General features: G+C 41.6%; 1 protein-coding gene across 2 annotated transcripts in view; it reads right to left on the bottom strand.

Moving 5' to 3' along the window:
* SLC23A1 (solute carrier family 23 member 1) overlaps nucleotides 1-17,380 on the bottom strand; it is a 419,817-nt gene that overhangs the window by 160,900 nt on the left and 241,537 nt on the right. For both annotated transcript variants that reach the window (XM_044280913.1, XM_044280914.1), the window contains one exon: nucleotides 12,936-13,056. In XM_044280913.1, the coding sequence (XP_044136848.1) occupies nucleotides 12,936-13,056 (121 nt within the window). The remainder of the gene's footprint in view (nucleotides 1-12,935; nucleotides 13,057-17,380) is intronic.

Below are 17,380 nucleotides of genomic sequence, written 5' to 3'. Positions count from 1 at the left end.
ACGTGAAGCCTGATTCTCTGCTATGATATGAAGACTAGTGATGAGCGGGAGGTGCCATATTCGATTTCGCGATATTTTGCGAATATTCGAATGAATATTCGTGTTGTATTCGTCAAAATCGAATATTCGTAATTATTCCAATTATCGCGAATAATATACGATTTTTTTTCGCGTATTGCGATTATTTATCTTGATAGTATAAGGAAACGTTCCTATGCTAATTGACTATGGCTAGGCTATTATGTGTATTTTACGAAATTTCGTGATTTGCTCTAACTTCGTCTCTTAGAATATTACGAATATTCTAAAAGACGAAGTTAGAGCAATATTACGAAATTTCGTAAAATACACATATAGATTGTAATTTAGCTAATATAGTGCTATAATCCCTTTTTTTGCCTCTAAATTTTTTTTGCCTCTTCTGAACTTAAGTTTTGTAAAATATGTACACTATTAAAAAAATATTACTATAGCAGTATATTAGCTTAAATACAATCTATGTGTATTTTACGAAATTTCGTAATATTGCTCTAACTTCGTCTTTTAGAATATTCGTAATATTCTAAAAGACGAAGTTAGAGCAATATTAAGAACATTTGCAAAAGCCGAAATTGCGATGCGAGTAATATAATACGAAATAATCGCATGAAGATTTCAACTTAGCACTGCTATATTCCATATTCTAGCCTAATATGGAATATAGCTGTGCTAAGTTAGCACTGCTATATTCCATACTAGGCTAGAATATGGAATATAGCAGTGCTAAGTTGAAATCTTCATGCGATTATTTCGTATTATATTACTCGCATCGCAATTTCGGCTTTTGCAAATGTTCTTAATATTGCTCTAACTTCGTCTTTTAGAATATTACGAATATTCTAAAAGACGAAGTTAGAGCAATATTACGAAATTTCTAAAAGACGAAGTTAGAGCAATATTACGAAATTTCGTAAAATACACATAGATTGTATTTAAGCTCATATACTGCTATAGTAATATTTTTTAATAGTGTACATATTTTACAAAACTTAAGTTCAGAAGAGGCAAAAAAAATTAGAGGAAAAAAATGGGATTATAGCACTATATTAAGCTAAATTACAATCTACAGGTCCTTCTCAAAAAATTTGCATATTGTGAAAAAGTTCATTATTTTCTGTAATGTACTGATAAACATTAGACTTTCATATATTTTAGATTCATTACACACCAACTGAAGTAGTTCAAGCCTTTTATTGTTTTAATATTGATGATTTTGGCATACAGCTCATGAAAACCCAAATTTCCTATCTAAAAAAATTAGCATATTTCATCCGACCAATAAAAGAAAAGTGTTTTTAATACAAAAAAAGTCAACCTTCAAATAATTATGTTCAGTTATGCACTCAATACTTGGTCGGGAATCAGAAATGACTGCTTCAATGCGGCGTGGCATGGAGGCAATCAGCCTGTGGCACTGCTGAGGTGTTATGGAGGCCCAGGATGCTTCGATAGCGGCCTTAAGCTCATCCAGAGTGTTGGGTCTTGCGTCTCTCAACTTTCTCTTCCCAATATCCCACAGATTCTCTATGGGGTTCAGGTCAGGAGAGTTGGCAGGCCAATTGAGCACAGTAATACCATGGTCAGTAAACCATTTACCAGTGGTTTTGGCACTGTGAGCAGGTGCCAGGTCGTGCTGAAAAATGAAATCTTCATCTCCATAAAGCTTTTCAGCAGATGGAAGCATAAAGTGCTCCAAAATCTCCTGGTAGCTAGCTGCATTGACCCTGCCCTTGATAAAACACAGTGGACCAACACCAGCAGCTGACATGGCACCCCAGACCATCACTGACTGTGGGTACTTGACACTGGACTTCAGGCATTTTGGCATTTCCCTCTCCCCAGTCTTCCTCCAGACTCTGGCACCTTGATTTCCGAATGACATGCAAAATTTGCTTTCATCCGAAAAAAGAACTTTGGACCACTGAGCAACAGTCCAGTGCTGCTTCTCTGTAGCCCAGGTCAGGCGCTTCTGCCGCTGTTTCTGGGGAATGCGGCACCTGTAGCCCATTTCCTGCACACGCCTGTACACGGGGGCTCTGGATGTTTCTACTCCAGACTCAGTCCACTGCTTCCGCAGGTCCCCCAAGGTCTGGAATCGGTCCTTCTCCACAATCTTCCTCCGGGTCCGGTCACCTCTTCTCGTTGTGCAGCGTTTTCTGCCACACTTTTTCCTTCCCACAGACTTCCCACTGAGGTGCCTTGATGCAGCACTCTGGGAACAGCCTATTCGTTCAGAAATTTCTTTCTGTGTCTTACCCTCTTGCTTGAGGGTGTCAATGATGGCCTTCTGGACAGCAGTCAGGTCGGCAGTCTTACCCATGATTGCGGTTTTGAGTAATGAACCAGGCTGGGAGTTTTTAAAAGCCTCAGGAATCTTTTGCAGGTGTTTAGAGTTAATTAGTTGATTCAGATGATTAGGTTAATAGCTCGTTTAGAGAACCTTTTCATGATATGCTAATTTTTTGAGATAGGAATTTTGGGTTTTCATGAGCTGTATGCCAAAATCATCAATATTAAAACAATAAAAGGCTTGAACTACTTCAGTTGGTGTGTAATGAATCTAAAATATATGAAAGTCTAATGTTTATCAGTACATTACAGAAAATAATGAACTTTATCACAATATGCTAATTTTTCGAGAAGGACCTGTATATGTGTATTTTACGAAATTTCGTAATATTGCTCTAACTTCGTCTTTTAGAATATTCGTAATATTCTAAAAGACGAAGTTAGAGCAATATTAAGAACATTTGCAAAAGTCGAAATTGCGATGCGAGTAATATAACACGAAATAATCGCATGAAGATTTCAACTTAGCACTGCTATATTCCATATTCTAGCCTAGTATGGAATATAGCAGTGCTAACTTAGCACAGCTATATTCCATATTGGGCTAGAATATGGAATATAGCAGTGCTAAATTGAAATCTTCATGCGATTATTTCGTGTTATATTATTCGCATCGCAATTTGCGAAATTTCGTAAAATACACATATAGATTAGATTGTAATTTAGCTAATATGGAATATAGCAGTAAGTTGAAAACGCCATTGACTGGAGCAGCCAGGAAGCCAGGAATCCAAAGAACAGGTAAGAACAACTTTAGAGAAGTGGGAAAGAAAAAAATATAATAATAAAAAAAAAAATATATATTCGAATTCGCGAACATATAGAACGATATTCTAAATATTCGCGAAATCTCGAAATTGCGATATTCGAGAAAAAAATTCGCAATTCGAATATTCACGCTCAACACTAATGAAGACTGATTCTCTGCTGACATGAAGCCAGATTGTCTGTTACGGGACCTCTCTCCTCTGCCTGGGTGCTGGGCCTAAATTTATGACAATGGACTGTTGCAGTGGTGGCTGACGTGAAGCCTGATTCTCTGCTATGACATGCAGACTGATTCTCTGCTGACATGAAGCCAGATTCTCTGTTACTGGGACCTCTCTCCTCTGCCTGGGTGCTGGGCCTAAATATATGCCAATGGACTGTTGCACTGGTGGCTGACGTGAAGCCTGATTGTCTGTTACGGGACCTCTCTCCTCTGCCTGGGTGCTGGGCCTAAATATCTGACAATGGACTGTTGCATTAGTGGCTGACGTGAAGCCTGATTCTCTGCTATGACATGAAGACTGATTCTCTGCTGACATGAAGCCAGATTGTCTGTTACGGGACCTCTCTCCTCTGCCTGGGTGCTGGGCCTAAATTTATGAAAATTGACTCTTACAGTGGTGGGTGACGTGAAGCCTGATTCTCTGCTATGATATGAAGACTGATTCTCTGCTGATATGAAGCCAGATTGTCTGTTACGGGACCTCTCTCCTCTGCCTGGGTGCTGGGCCTAAATTTATGACAATGGACTGTTGCACTGGTGGCTGACGTGAAGCCTGATTCTCTGCTATGATATGAAGACTGATTCTCTGCTGACATGAAGCCAGATTGTCTGCTACGGGACCTCTCTCCTCTGCCTGGGTGCTGGGCCTAAATTTATGAAAATAGACTCTTACAGTGGTGGGTGACGTGAAGCCTGATTCTCTGCTATGATATGAAGACTGATTCTCTGCTGACATGAAGCCAGATTGTCTGTTACGGGACCTCTCTCCTCTGCCTGGGTGCTGGGCCTAAATTTATGACAATGGACTGTTGCACTGGTGGCTGACGTGAAGCCTGATTCTCTGCTATGACATGCAGACTGATTCTCTGCTGACATGAAGACAGATTCTCTGTTATGGGACCTCTCTCCTCTGCCTGGGTGCTGGGCCTAAATTTATGAAAATAGACTCTTACAGTGGTGGGTGACGTGAAGCCTGATTCTCTGCTATGATATGAAGACTGATTCTCTGCTGACATGAAGCCAGATTGTCTGTTACGGGACCTCTCTCCTCTGCCTGGGTGCTGGGCCTAAATTTATGAAAATGGACTCTTACAGTGGTGGGTGACGTGAAGCCTGATTCTCTGCTATGATATGAAGACTGATTCTCTGCTGACATGAAGCCAGATTGTCTGTTACGGGACCTCTCTCCTCTGCCTGGGTGCTGGGCCTAAATTTATGACAATGGACTGTTGCAGTGGTGGCTGACGTGAAGCCTGATTCTCTGCTATGACATGCAGACTGATTCTCTGCTGACATGAAGCCAGATTGTCTGTTACGGGACCTCTCTCCTCTGCCTGGGTGCTGGGCCTAAATTTATGAAAATGGACTCTTACAGTGGTGGGTGACGTGAAGCCTGATTCTCTGCTATGATATGAAGACTGATTCTCTGCTGACATGAAGCCAGATTGTCTGTTACGGGACCTCTCTCCTCTGCCTGGGTGCTGGGCCTAAATTTATGACAATGGACTGTTGCATTGGTGGCTGACGTGAAGCCTGATTCTCTGCTATGACATGCAGACTGATTCTCTGCTGACATGAAGACAGATTCTCTGTTACGGGACCTCTCTCCTCTGCCTGGGTGCCGGGGCCTAAATATCTGAGAATGGACTGTTCCAGTGGTGGGTGACGTGAAGCCAGATTCTCTGCTATGGGACCTCTCTCCAATTGATTTTGGTTAATTTTTATTTATTTAATTTTTATTTTAATTCATTTCCCTATCCACATTTGTTTGCAGGGGATTTACCTACATGTTGCTGCCTTTTGCAGCCCTCTAGCCCTTTCCTGGGCTGTTTTACAGCCTTTTTAGTACCGAACATTTCCGGGAAGTTTGGCCGAACTTCTCGAACCCGAACATCCAGGTGTTCGCTCAACTCTATATGTGATATAAATTACATCTCACATATCAGTACACTGCTGCATATATTATTTATAAGTCATAAACTCCTTACTTTATTTAACATGAAAGGGTTAACTTGCATTGGATTATACTTAATAATGTGTAACTGCATTTTATATGTTTTTTGTGATATATATCCTGTTCATTTGCAATGTATTTGCACAGCACTGTAGAAAGGCTTAATGAACATTGAGAGTCTTATGGGACTTTCTATCTAATAATGTGAAGTGGCTAATTTAAACAGCTACCATAAGGTTTAAAGAAGAGCATGTTTTGGAAGGAGAAAGCCAGACTTGTTTACAAATTTTTGAATGTCTGGTTTAGCAATGTTGTTATGTCTGAAAACATGTTTTTTTTTCTGGAAAAACTGTGGTGTCATTATTATTGAGTATCACTGAAGCTCTAATCTAAGTCTATGAGAGACAAAAAGTGTAACAATGTATCTGTTTTTGCCGAGTTTCTCCACTCCACTTGAAGGTTCAAGTTTAGGTAGAAATGGAATATAAGGAGAGCAGTCAGAGCCCCTAATGTTCTGTAGTTGGGGATCAGTGCTTACAAGATGTAGACTCTGCCAGTGTACATGAGTGACCAAAAGAAGATGTTGAGATGGGGACGCTAAGCCACAGACCATGGGTCACCAGCCCTGTGACCAAAGAGCCACCTGGACTTAATGATTTTTTACCCAGTTTCCCATCTGGTTTGACTCTTGGCTTGGATATTGTTGATCGCTCTCCTGTGATTTGGTACTGTATTGACCACCTAGCTTTTGACCCATTTATGTACTACCATTCTCTTTGTGTTGGGTTCCAGTAGTTTGAACAGGTCTCTGCAGTTTCTACTGTGTATACTTAGTTTGGTTCCGTGCACTTATCAGTATAGGGACGGTCGACTAGTTGTTGACTATCCATTTAGGACTTGCTCTGCAAGTAGGCAATGCTAGCGGGTTGGGTGCAAGTTGGGGCTCATCGTATGAGTGTGTTTCCGTGCCTAAGGTCATGACAAACTGTGTATTGGAATAACAAGAAGTGTCTTTCACAGAGTTCTTCTTTACTTCTGATTAGAAATGAGCGAATTTCTGAAAAATTCGATACGGTCCGCTTGCAACACAGATTGACACACAGATGACAGGCGTCGCTCTTAGAATCACTGTACACTTCACTTACTTGGGCAGTTATGGGGCCAAAAATGACCACATTACAGGTAGATTTTAGCGGCAGGTATAAAGAACTGTGCAGAGGCCCAAGATCCTACTATAGCACGAAAGAGCGCACTCCTTTTACACCGTCATCAGCTGTGTGACGGACTGAACTCTCACTGGGGCTGCTGGAGAAGCCAGAGGGCCAGCCTCCTTCCTACGGACTACGGACCCAGAACTATGGAGACACCCTCAGACCTTTTGGGGTTACAAGGAACTATGAACCCTGATTTATGTGTGGAATTTATATGCCACATATTTCCTAATGCCCATTAAAGGTGCATGGTGTAGGTTCAGCAGCACAAAAAAGGGTTAACTCTGCACTGAGACTCCCACTGATTGTGTTAGTGATGGGATTAAGATAGCTGACTATAAGAGCAGCTGACTCCTAGATGAGTAGATCACCCTATGATACACTCAGGAGATAATCCCATCACATGTGTCGCCTCCCTCCCTATTCATTCATTATGGAGGGGGTGAAGATGTCGGTTTGCATGTTGTTCATGGTTGATTGCGTTATGTTGTTAGACTTCTTGAACTGTATATATACGGAGTTGATCTTCAATAAAAAGAGTTCCTGTTTTACCCTTCATCATGTTGAGGCTAGTGTTTGGGTAACTGGGGACTGCTATACGCTGAAGATTTTCTATACTCCCCTGGCTATAATTACTAGGTCTTGTAAGAGATGTTCCTGCTCTCTGGATTTAGGAGAGGTTCACCCACTGGAGCCTGGAGCCTTGTCGTAGGTCCAGGGTGGGTAGGAGACGGCGAGACCTCAACCAAGCTTCGGTAGTTTGTGGGGTTTGTGGCAGTTATGGTGTCGAGTGGAGTGCTTGGAGTCCTCGGGAAGCACTAGGAGCATTCATCAACAGAGGTACCCGGTCGGGGTGCCAGGAGATCCGTTACAAGCTGATTCCACATAGATTTCTATGGGGGCTCATAAATGGCAGTGTGGCTCATAGATGGCATGGGGGCTCATAATGGGGGCTGATAATTTGGGGGCTGATCTGAGGCATGGGAGGCTGATCTGAGGTCTTACTGTGGTCTTATTAACATTAGGGGTCTCATCTGAGGTCCGATTAAGGGCCTTCTTAACATTGGGGGTCTGATTAACATTGGGTGGCCTGATCTGAGGTCTAATGAAAAATATTTTTTTCTTATTGTCCCCTTAACACCTAGGTGCGTCTTATCGTCAGATGTGTCTTATAAAGCGAAAAATACAGTAATCTACTTGATGTTGAAGGTAAATTTGAGTCAATATATTTTACCTTTATTTATAAATAAAATACAAAATGCATGGAAAAATTTTGAAAAATTTGCTATTTTTCTAAATTTTAATTTCCCTGCTTTTAAGACAGATAGTGATACCTATTAAGTAGCTATTAACATTCACCATTTACTTTATGTTTGAATCATTTGTGAATGTCATTTTTTTTTAGGACGTTATAAGGCTTAGATTTTTAGATGCAAACGTTTACATTTTTAAGGACATTTCCACAATCCAATTTTTTAAAGACCAACTGAGTTTTGAAGTAACTTTGTGAGGATTACATAGTAGAAACTACCCTATTTAAGAAATTAAACCCGTCAAGTTATTTAAAACTGATTTTAAAAACATTGTTATTAGAGATGAGCGAATTTGTCAAAAATTCAATTTGGACGCTTTGCCGAATTTTCCCAAAACATTTTTGTTTCAATCCGAATGTATTTATGACAAAGCACATTAAAAATCAGCTATTTCCTGGCTGAAGAGAGCCCATATCTCGATGTATAAAACTACATTGCAGAAACATGCATAGATAGTCTATGGTGGTAGTGAAACAGTTACTATGTGTCAGTATGACAGACAGTTGACAGGCATTACTCTTAGAATCACTTCACATTTCACTTATTTGGTCAGTTATGGGCCAAAACTGACCAAATAACTCAAGTGTGAGCTCAGCCTTACAGGTCAATGTTAGGGTCAGGTAAAAAGAACTGTGCAGTTGCCCAAGATTGTACTATAGAGTGAAAGAAACCGTCGTCAGCTGGTTCCACATAGATTTCTTCAGAACCTGTTCTGTTACACGCTGATACAAATAGTGGCCCCATGACAGAGTGAAGAGAGTGTCAGCAGTAAGTTTGTGTTGATGTCACAGTTTATTTTTCCCTTCTGATCCGTCGCAAGAAGAAAAAAAGCGGATCCTGTGTTTGGGCCTCTGCCTTCACAGGGTCAGCATTTTCTCAGTAATCCATCAGTATTGCTAAGGCCCAAAAAATAAAAATAGGAGTGGATCCAAAACAGAGATGAAACGTGATTGGAATATTTGCATGTTTTCTGTGTTTTGTACCCACTCCTGCTTTTGGTTTCCAAATCATGAGCATATTCTGATGCAAAATAGGGACCATGTGATAAACGCCTTACAGATGCTCCAATCTGTATGATCCATTGTGATGGTCCATTGTGCTTTTCATTTTTCCGACCTTCTGGCAGATCAGAATATGGGTAAATAAATGGTGAGGTCAACAGGGTCACACTAATGGTCCAGTCTCAGAGTAGCGAGGGTGGCAACTGCCTGAGGAGTCAACAAAATTGCCCCGTCACAGAGTGGTGAGGGTGAGGAGTCAACATAGTAGTCCAGTCACAGAATTTGACAAACAGACATTTTAGTTTCGGTCATCCTCACATCTTCTCAACACCCCATCCTGCCACCCCCAATACTATACTGCAGAAACAGTCCCTCTGAAAATACTAATACCACACAGATAGTGCCCTCTTCAATAAATATTAAAAAAATTTACTGTGCCCAGCAAATAGTGTCCCTGACACTAATAGTGTAAAGATAATGTCCCCCAAAAATAATTGTGCTAAACTGATACTGTGCCGGTTGACCCCCCCACAGTAATAGTGCTCCCCAAAGTCCCACCAATAGAAATAATTATCTCCCAAAGTGCATCGTGTTAACAGTGCCCCCATATAATGTGTGCCAGTTAAAAATGCCCCTAATATGTGCCAGTACAAAAATAACCCCTTTTAATCCCCCCCCCCCCCCCAATATCAGACATCAACTCAGATCCCCATTAGACCTCTATGTGAGACCCCTTTTAGACCTCCATGTCAGAACCTGGCATCAGACCTCAGATCAGAACTCCATAGCAGAACCCTGCCCCCATATCAGACCCCCATTAGACCTCAATGTCAGACCCTCAAGTATCAGACTTCAGATAAGACCTTAAAATAGATAAATTAACTTACCACTCCTGCTCTGCCGCCACTCTCTAGGTCCAAAATTCTCCCCTGCATTATTCGCTTCTGATCTTTTCTTCACCACGCTACTCCATCCCCTACCTACCTGCAGGCAGGTCATAGTGCATGCAATATGTCCTGACACTGTATGAAATCAGGACAGTGCAGGGCAGCCAGGTCCAGCCTCAGGATAATTGGTGCCCTGTGGGAAATTTCATTTTGGCCCGACACAGTGACCCAGTACAGAGTGGTGATGATGGTAACTGCATAAGGAGTCAATATAGTGGCCCAGTCACAGAGTGGTGAGGGTGGCAACTGCATGAGAAGTCAACATAGTGGCCCAGTCACAGAGTGGTGAGGGTGGCAACCATATGAGGAGTCAACAAAATGGCCCAGTCACAGAGTGGTAAAGATGGCATCTGACAACCGCCTGAGTAGTCAACATAGTGGCCAAGTCACAAAGTGGGGAGGTTGTAGGCAACAGCAGTGGCAGTAACAGCACAAGATCGTGGGTGGCAGTAGGAGAAGGTGGCAGCAGATGTGTAACATGAGGCGGGTGACAGCATCATAATAGTGGCTGAAGCAGGTGGCCAGAATAAATAGTTTACGGCGTTCCTCTGCTCATAAAGTCTGTCCAACATGTGGAGGGTGGAGTTTCAATGGGTGTAAATGTTGCATATTAGGTAATGTTGTGGAATCCTATTCTGCCTTTGCAGCTCAAGGAGGGCATATTTTGCAGTGTAAGAGTGGCTGATGTGCATGCAGTTTCCTGGCCATTTTCAGGATATATTGCAGTTGGATGGAAGACTTCAGGAACCGCATTACAACCAGAATAAAAGACTTGCGCCATGCAGGACGCATGGGTCAGCTCACCTTGATGTAGCACAGACACAATGTTCTTTCCATTGTCGGTGACCGTGGTTCTAATTTTAGTTAGCGAAGAGAGAGCCAGGATTCAATTTCCTCTTGAAGAACGTGGAGCAGTTCCTCCCAAATGTGACTCCATTCACCCAGGCAAACCAAGTGCAGAGCAGCATGACATCTCATGCTCTGCATAGGTGGTATGCTGGAGGCTGAGGACAAGGTTGAGGATGAGGATTCAGAGGAGGACATTGGCGCAGGACTCACAGCCTGGCCAAGTTGGTGGTGTGGCTGTGCAGTAACCACATTTACCCCCGGTCTGTAAAGGACATATATTGTCCTTGACCATAGTTGCAGCTCCACACGTCAGCACTGCCATAAACTTTAGCATACACTTTCTGTTCAACATTGTGTGCAGGGCTTGTTCAGCCTTTTTGGCACAAGACATCAGTTCTATGAAAGGTGGACAGTTCACCACATGGAAAAGGAGGGATTGTAGTACCAGAAACTTGGCCAGGAGCATGTTCTGCGCCGTTGTATGAGTGAGTGCATGCATACTGTTTTTCTTTTTTCAATCGTCTCAGTGATTGATTACTGGCGAAACCAATGCAACAAAATTAATTATCTGCCCACCGATCACATTCGTGTGAATGCCCAGGATCCTATTTGGAGTGGTGTTACGAAGCTATCCTCTCTATGTATCAACCTGAGACTGTATAGTTTTTTCATGAGGAATGGACGTATAAAGGGATACAATGTCACAAATAAGGAATTTGTATTCATTTTACCATGAAAAATCTTTTATGGCCCTGAAAACATCATTTGAATCTCAAACGAAGCTCAGAAAATGTTGTAGATGATTATCCAACTGTAGATACCCAAGGTGCTCAGGGAGGGCATTCACTGCAGATATTATAGGTATTAATGGAGGTGGAAAACCCTCCATGTGCACCTTGGGGAGCGCATGAAAAATAGGCAGTCTGGAAAATGGATTATATATGTATTCCACTTTTTCTATTAATAAACCTAGAGCTAAATCAGCATTCAAAATAGATTGAAGACCTAATATAGAAGTGAAGTTTTTTGAAGAGTGCTGAAGAATTTTTGTTTAGAATTTGTTTATTTCTCTGACATATTGGCTCTTTACCATATGACACAAACTCTACTTGTCCTGACTTTAGATTGCCCTCTGACAATGTTTTTGTCTGTCCCCTTGGTCAGCAGCCTATGAATGAAGACTACTCCAAAAGGTAGTTGCCTGGGTGGCCCCTGCAGTGAAATCCACATTCTGTTTGGGGCTAAATGGGTGAAAACTAGGGATCCACTGCAACAATGCCTCAGACGTAGTCCCAAGCCAAATCCTTTCAGTGGTAGGGTGAGTCAACACCCATTAGTTTGCTCAAGACATGGACCCTGGTTACAGGATCTATTACTCACTGTAGTTGCCAGGAACAATTACTCCAATGTATAAATATAATTTCTGTATGTCTGGACTCTGTGGCTGCCTCTGTTCTAGCTCTGCCTCTTTAAGCTACTGCTCCTCTGCATCTCAGCCACATTCTGCCTCTCATTCCAGCAGTACCATATTTCTACTGCCACTGACATTGCCTTATGAAGGAGACCCCATGACATGTGAAGGCTTTTTTAATCAGTGTACCATACACTTTTTGAATTCGAAGACAACTAATTCCCTTAGATCATGCCAAAATGCACTCTCTGGAAATGTGGAGGTTCCCTGAAAATGTATTAACTTGTGCTAATTGTAGAACACACACCATAGGGTCTTTTTGGAGACTGATGGGACTGATTATCATTACAGTGGTTACCAATAAGAAAAACAAAACACTGCCCTTGACATGTTTCTTCAGCAACCTAGATCTTTAGGGGAATCTAGTAATTGTAGACCTGCCACACTGCTGTCATACAATCCTTATATTGAGTGCTGCACATTGGTAGCCCTTCATCTCCAGATGTTGTGCGATATCAACAGTTTATTGATTATGATCACTGGTTATGCTTTAAAATCACTTTTTAGTTTTGTTTAGGTTTTAGATTAGTATTGAACATATTAGTGATAGGTGGTAAATTGAGAATTCCTAGCCCTTACACCTTGCAGTCGTGATGTAGTGCCTCTTTGAGAGCTCATAAGTTCCTTTCCTGGGTTATGTAAGCTCAGACCATGACCTACAGATGGACCCTAAAAAGCAGTTTGCATTTCTTGAGGAAAAGCTGCATTCCAAACCCTAAAGAAAGTCTTCTTCTCTGGCTCCATTTTGAATTGTTACTATAGAAAAACAATTCCAAAGATGTTTAAAAATGTTTAATTGTTTTTACTTACCGGAAACATTTTGAAGATTTGCAATTTATAAGTCTTTATTCCTTTTCCAATTTTATAGCAAGGTAATATAAGAGTAATGTTTCTGAGGTACTGTGCAAACAATATTATCAGTGTCAAGACCCTGAAAGAGAGTAACAATCAAAAGATTATCATCAGTCTATATACTATATAAAGCTGAGTCTATGTATTTATTTATGTATGTATGTCTGCTAAAGGAATTTACAATCACGAAATTTGGCACACAGGTACATCAGGTGTCCGGGAAGGTTTTAGACCGGGTCTCAGCTCTCCAGCAAGTATCGTTCCTAAGATATTCCCAAACCTACAGAAGCCTGCAGGTCTTTCTCCTCATATCCCAACTGCCATACACACGGTCACATAACCCTTATCAGCCAATAGAAGCTTGCAGGCCCTTAGTATCCACATACACATAGTTTTACACCAGGTTTCCATAACAAACCAGCCATTTTTCTTCACTGCTGTAGGTCAGCTTTAAAGGGGCAGAGCATTGTGGATGACATTGTTAAGGGAGCGGAGTGCTGTGGAGGTCACAGTTAAGGGGAAAGGCTGCCGTGAAGGTACGGGTACGGTCTGCTATGGAGGTAGTGTTAAGGGGCATATTGCTGTAGAGGCCACTGTTAAGGGGGCAGGGTGTTGTGGAAATTACTGTTAAGGAAATGGGGTACTGTGGAGGTTACTAATAAAGGGGCGGCTGCTGTGGAGGTCACTGTTAAGGGGGCGGGATGCTGTAGAGGTCACGGTTAAAGTGGCGGGGTGCTGTGGAGGTCTTTGTTAAGTGGCGGGTTATTGTGGAAATCACTGTTAAGGAGACAGGGTACTGTGGAGGTAACTAATAAAGGGATGGCAGCTGTGGAGGACACTGTTAAGGGGAGGGCACTGTGGATGTTACTGTTAAGGGGGGAGTCTGCTGTGGAGGTCACTGTTAAAGGGGTGGGCACTGTGGAGGTCACTGTTAAGGGAGGAGGGGACTGTGGAGGCCACTAGTAACCCCTTAGGTACATAGCCTTATTTCACCTTAAGGACCAGGCCATTTTTTGCAAATCTGACCAGTGTCACTTTAAGTGCTGATAACTTTAAAACGCTTTGACTTATCCAGGCCATTCTGAGATTGTTTTTTCATCACATATTGTACTTCATGACACTGGCAAAATGAAGTAAAAAAAATTATTTTTTTTGCACAAAAAAATACCTAATTTACCAAAAATTAGGAAAAATTTGCAAATTTCAAAGTTTCAGTTTCTCTACTTCTGTAATACATAGTAATTACCCCATAAATTGTGATGACTTTACATTCCCCATATGTCTACTTCATGTTTGAATTATTTTGGGAATGATATTTTATTTTTTGGGGATGTTACAAGGCTTAGAAGTTTAGAAGCAAATCTTAAAATTTTTCTGAAATTTACAAAAACTAAATTTTTAGGGACCAGTTCAGGTCTGAAGTCACTTTGCGAGGCTTACATAATTGAAACCACCCAAAAATGACCCCATCTATGAAACTACACCCCTCAAGGTATTCAAAACTGATTTTACATACATTGTTAACCCTTTAGGTGTTGCACAAGAGTTATTGGCAAATGGGGATGAAATTTGAGAATTTCATTTTTTTGTCTAATTTTTCATTTTAACCCATTTTTTCCACTAACAAAGCAAGGGTTAACAGCCAAACAAGACTGTATCTTTATTGCCCTGACTCTGCCATTTACAGAAACACCCAATATGTGGCCGTAAACTTCTGTACGGCCACACAGTGGGGCGTAGAGTGAAAGGTGCGCCGTTTGGTTTTTGGAAGGCTGATTTTTATGGACCGGTTTATTTACACCATGTCCCATTTGAAGCCCCCCTGATGCACCCCAGAGTAGAAACTCCCTAAAAGTGACTCTATCTAAGAAACTACACCCCTCAAGGTATTCAAAACTGATTTTACATATGTCGTTAACCCTTTAGATGTTGCACAAGAGTTATTGGCAAATGGGGATGAAATTTGAGAATTCATTTTTTTGTCAAATTTTTTATTTTAACCCATTTTTTCCACTAACAAAGCAAAGGTTAACAGCCAAACAAGACTGAATCTTTATTGCCCTCATTCTGCCGTTTACAGAAACACCCAATATGTTGCCGTACACTACTGTAAGGCCACACAGCGGGGCGTAGAGTGAAAGGTGCACCGTTTGGTTTTTGGAGGGCTGATTTTTATGGACCGGTTTATTTACACTGTGTCCTGTTTCAACCCCCCTGATGCACCCCTGAAGTAGAAACTCCCTAAAAGTAACCCCATTTTGAAAACTACGGGATAAGGCATTTTTTGGGGGACTATTTTTAGGGTAAATATGATTTTTGGTTGCTCTATATTACATTTTTGTGAGGCAAGGTTACCAAAAATTGAAATTCTGAAATTTCATCTCCATTTGCCATTAACTGTTGAGGAACACTTAAAGGGTTAATAAAGTTTATATAATCAGTTTTGAATACCTTGAGGGGTGTAGTTTCTTGGATGGGGTCACTTTTAGGGAGTTTTTACTCCAGGGGGGATTCAAAAGGGACATGGTGTCAATAAAAAAGGCCATCAAAATCGGCCTTCCAGAAACCATGTTGGTCCTTTCCTTTTGCGACCTCCCTTTTACTGATACAGCAGTTTACGACCACAAATGTGGCGTTTCTGTAAACTGCAGTATCAGGGTAATAAATTTAAAATTTTGTTTGGTTGTTAACCCTTGTTTTGTTACCGGAAAAACGGATTGAAATGGAAAAATGCCAAAAATAGCGGTTTTGGCACATATATATTTTTTTTAACCGTGTTAATCTGGGGGGTTAGGTCATGGGATATTTTTATAGAGGAGATTCTTACGGACGCGGAGATACCTAATAAGTCTACTTTTGTTTACAATAATTTAGGTTTTTAACTATATTATCCTTTTTTGTATCTCTAAAGTCTAAGTGTCATTTTTATTTTTTATTTTTATCCGATTATCTTATGTGGGGGCTAATTTTTTGCGGGATGAGCGGACGGTTTTATTGGCACTATTTTGGGGGCTATATGACTTTTTTATCGCTTGCTTTTAAACTTATTGTTATGTAAGGTGACAAAAAAATTATTTTTTGCACCTATTATTATTAATATTTTTTTTTTACCGTGTTAATCTGGGGGGTTGGGTCATGGGGTATTTTTATAGAGGAGATTCTTATGGACGCGGCGATACCTAATAAGTCCAATTATCTTATGTGGGGGCTCATTTTTTGCGGGATGAGACAACAGCTTTATTGGCACTATTTTGGGGGCTATATGACTTTTTGATCGCTTGCTATTAAACTTTTTATTATGTAAGGTGACAAAAAAAAACTTTTTTTTGCACCTTTTTTTTTCTGGACTGTGTTAATCTGGGGGGTTAGATCATGGGGTAGTTTTATAGAGGAGATTATTACCGACGCGGCGATACCTAATATGTCTACTTTTAATAAATTATTTTAGTTTTTTGGGGTGTCTCAAGTCTGAGAACCAGTTTTTTTTATCCGATGTCAATGCTAAATTGGGATATAAATTTAGTACTCCATGGAAGTGTGATACTCCCTGAAGTAACCGTCAATGCAGAGGCCCGGATGATCGGGGCATGTGTCGCACTGAGTAGTGGTGACCTTCCGTATCCCCCTCCTGCGACACACTCTGCACTTTTTTGGGGTTCAATCCTTCTTTCCAGTATGGGGGACCACACCTGGAAAGTTTTGGCCAGGGACGATCCGGGCACCTACAGTTCCCGAGGTACTCCAGCCTGCTCTTTCCCGGTCCGAAAAGATCAGGGCCTTGAGGACTGCCTCATAGAACTGGAGGAATGTCCCTGTGATGCTAGCGCTCCGGGACAGCACAAAAGAGTTGTACATGGCAACCTGTACCAAGTAGACTGCAACTTTTTTGTACCATGCCCGGGTTTTGCGCATGGCATTATATGGCTTGAGGACTTGATCCGAGAGATCAATTCCTCCCATATACAGATTGTAGTCGATGATACAATCGGGCTTGAGGACCGCTGCCGCGGTACTTCGCACAGGGACAGGGGTGATGCCGTTACCATGAATGGTGGACAGCATAAGGACATCCAACTTGTCCTTATACCTGACCAGCAACAGGTTTCCAGTGGTAAGGGCACGGGTCTCACCCCTGGGGATAGGTACCTGGAGGGGGTGGGCAGGGAGGCCGCATTGATTTTTCCGCACGGTCCCACAAGCGGACGTGCATCTGGCGGCAAGGGACTGGAACAAGGGGATACTGGTATAAAAGTTATCCACGTAAAGGTGGTAACCCTTATCCAGTAGTGGGTACATAAGGTCCCACGCAAGTTTCCCGGTAACAACCAGAGTGGGGGGACATTCTGGGGGTTGAATCTGGGAATCTCGCCCCTCGTATACACGAAATTTGTAAGTGTACTCTG

The sequence above is a fragment of the Bufo gargarizans genome, chromosome 2, assembly GCF_014858855.1.
Source record: "Bufo gargarizans isolate SCDJY-AF-19 chromosome 2, ASM1485885v1, whole genome shotgun sequence".
Classification (NCBI taxonomy): Eukaryota; Metazoa; Chordata; class Amphibia; order Anura; family Bufonidae; genus Bufo; species Bufo gargarizans.
This window is presented reverse-complemented; position numbering and strand designations above follow the sequence as displayed.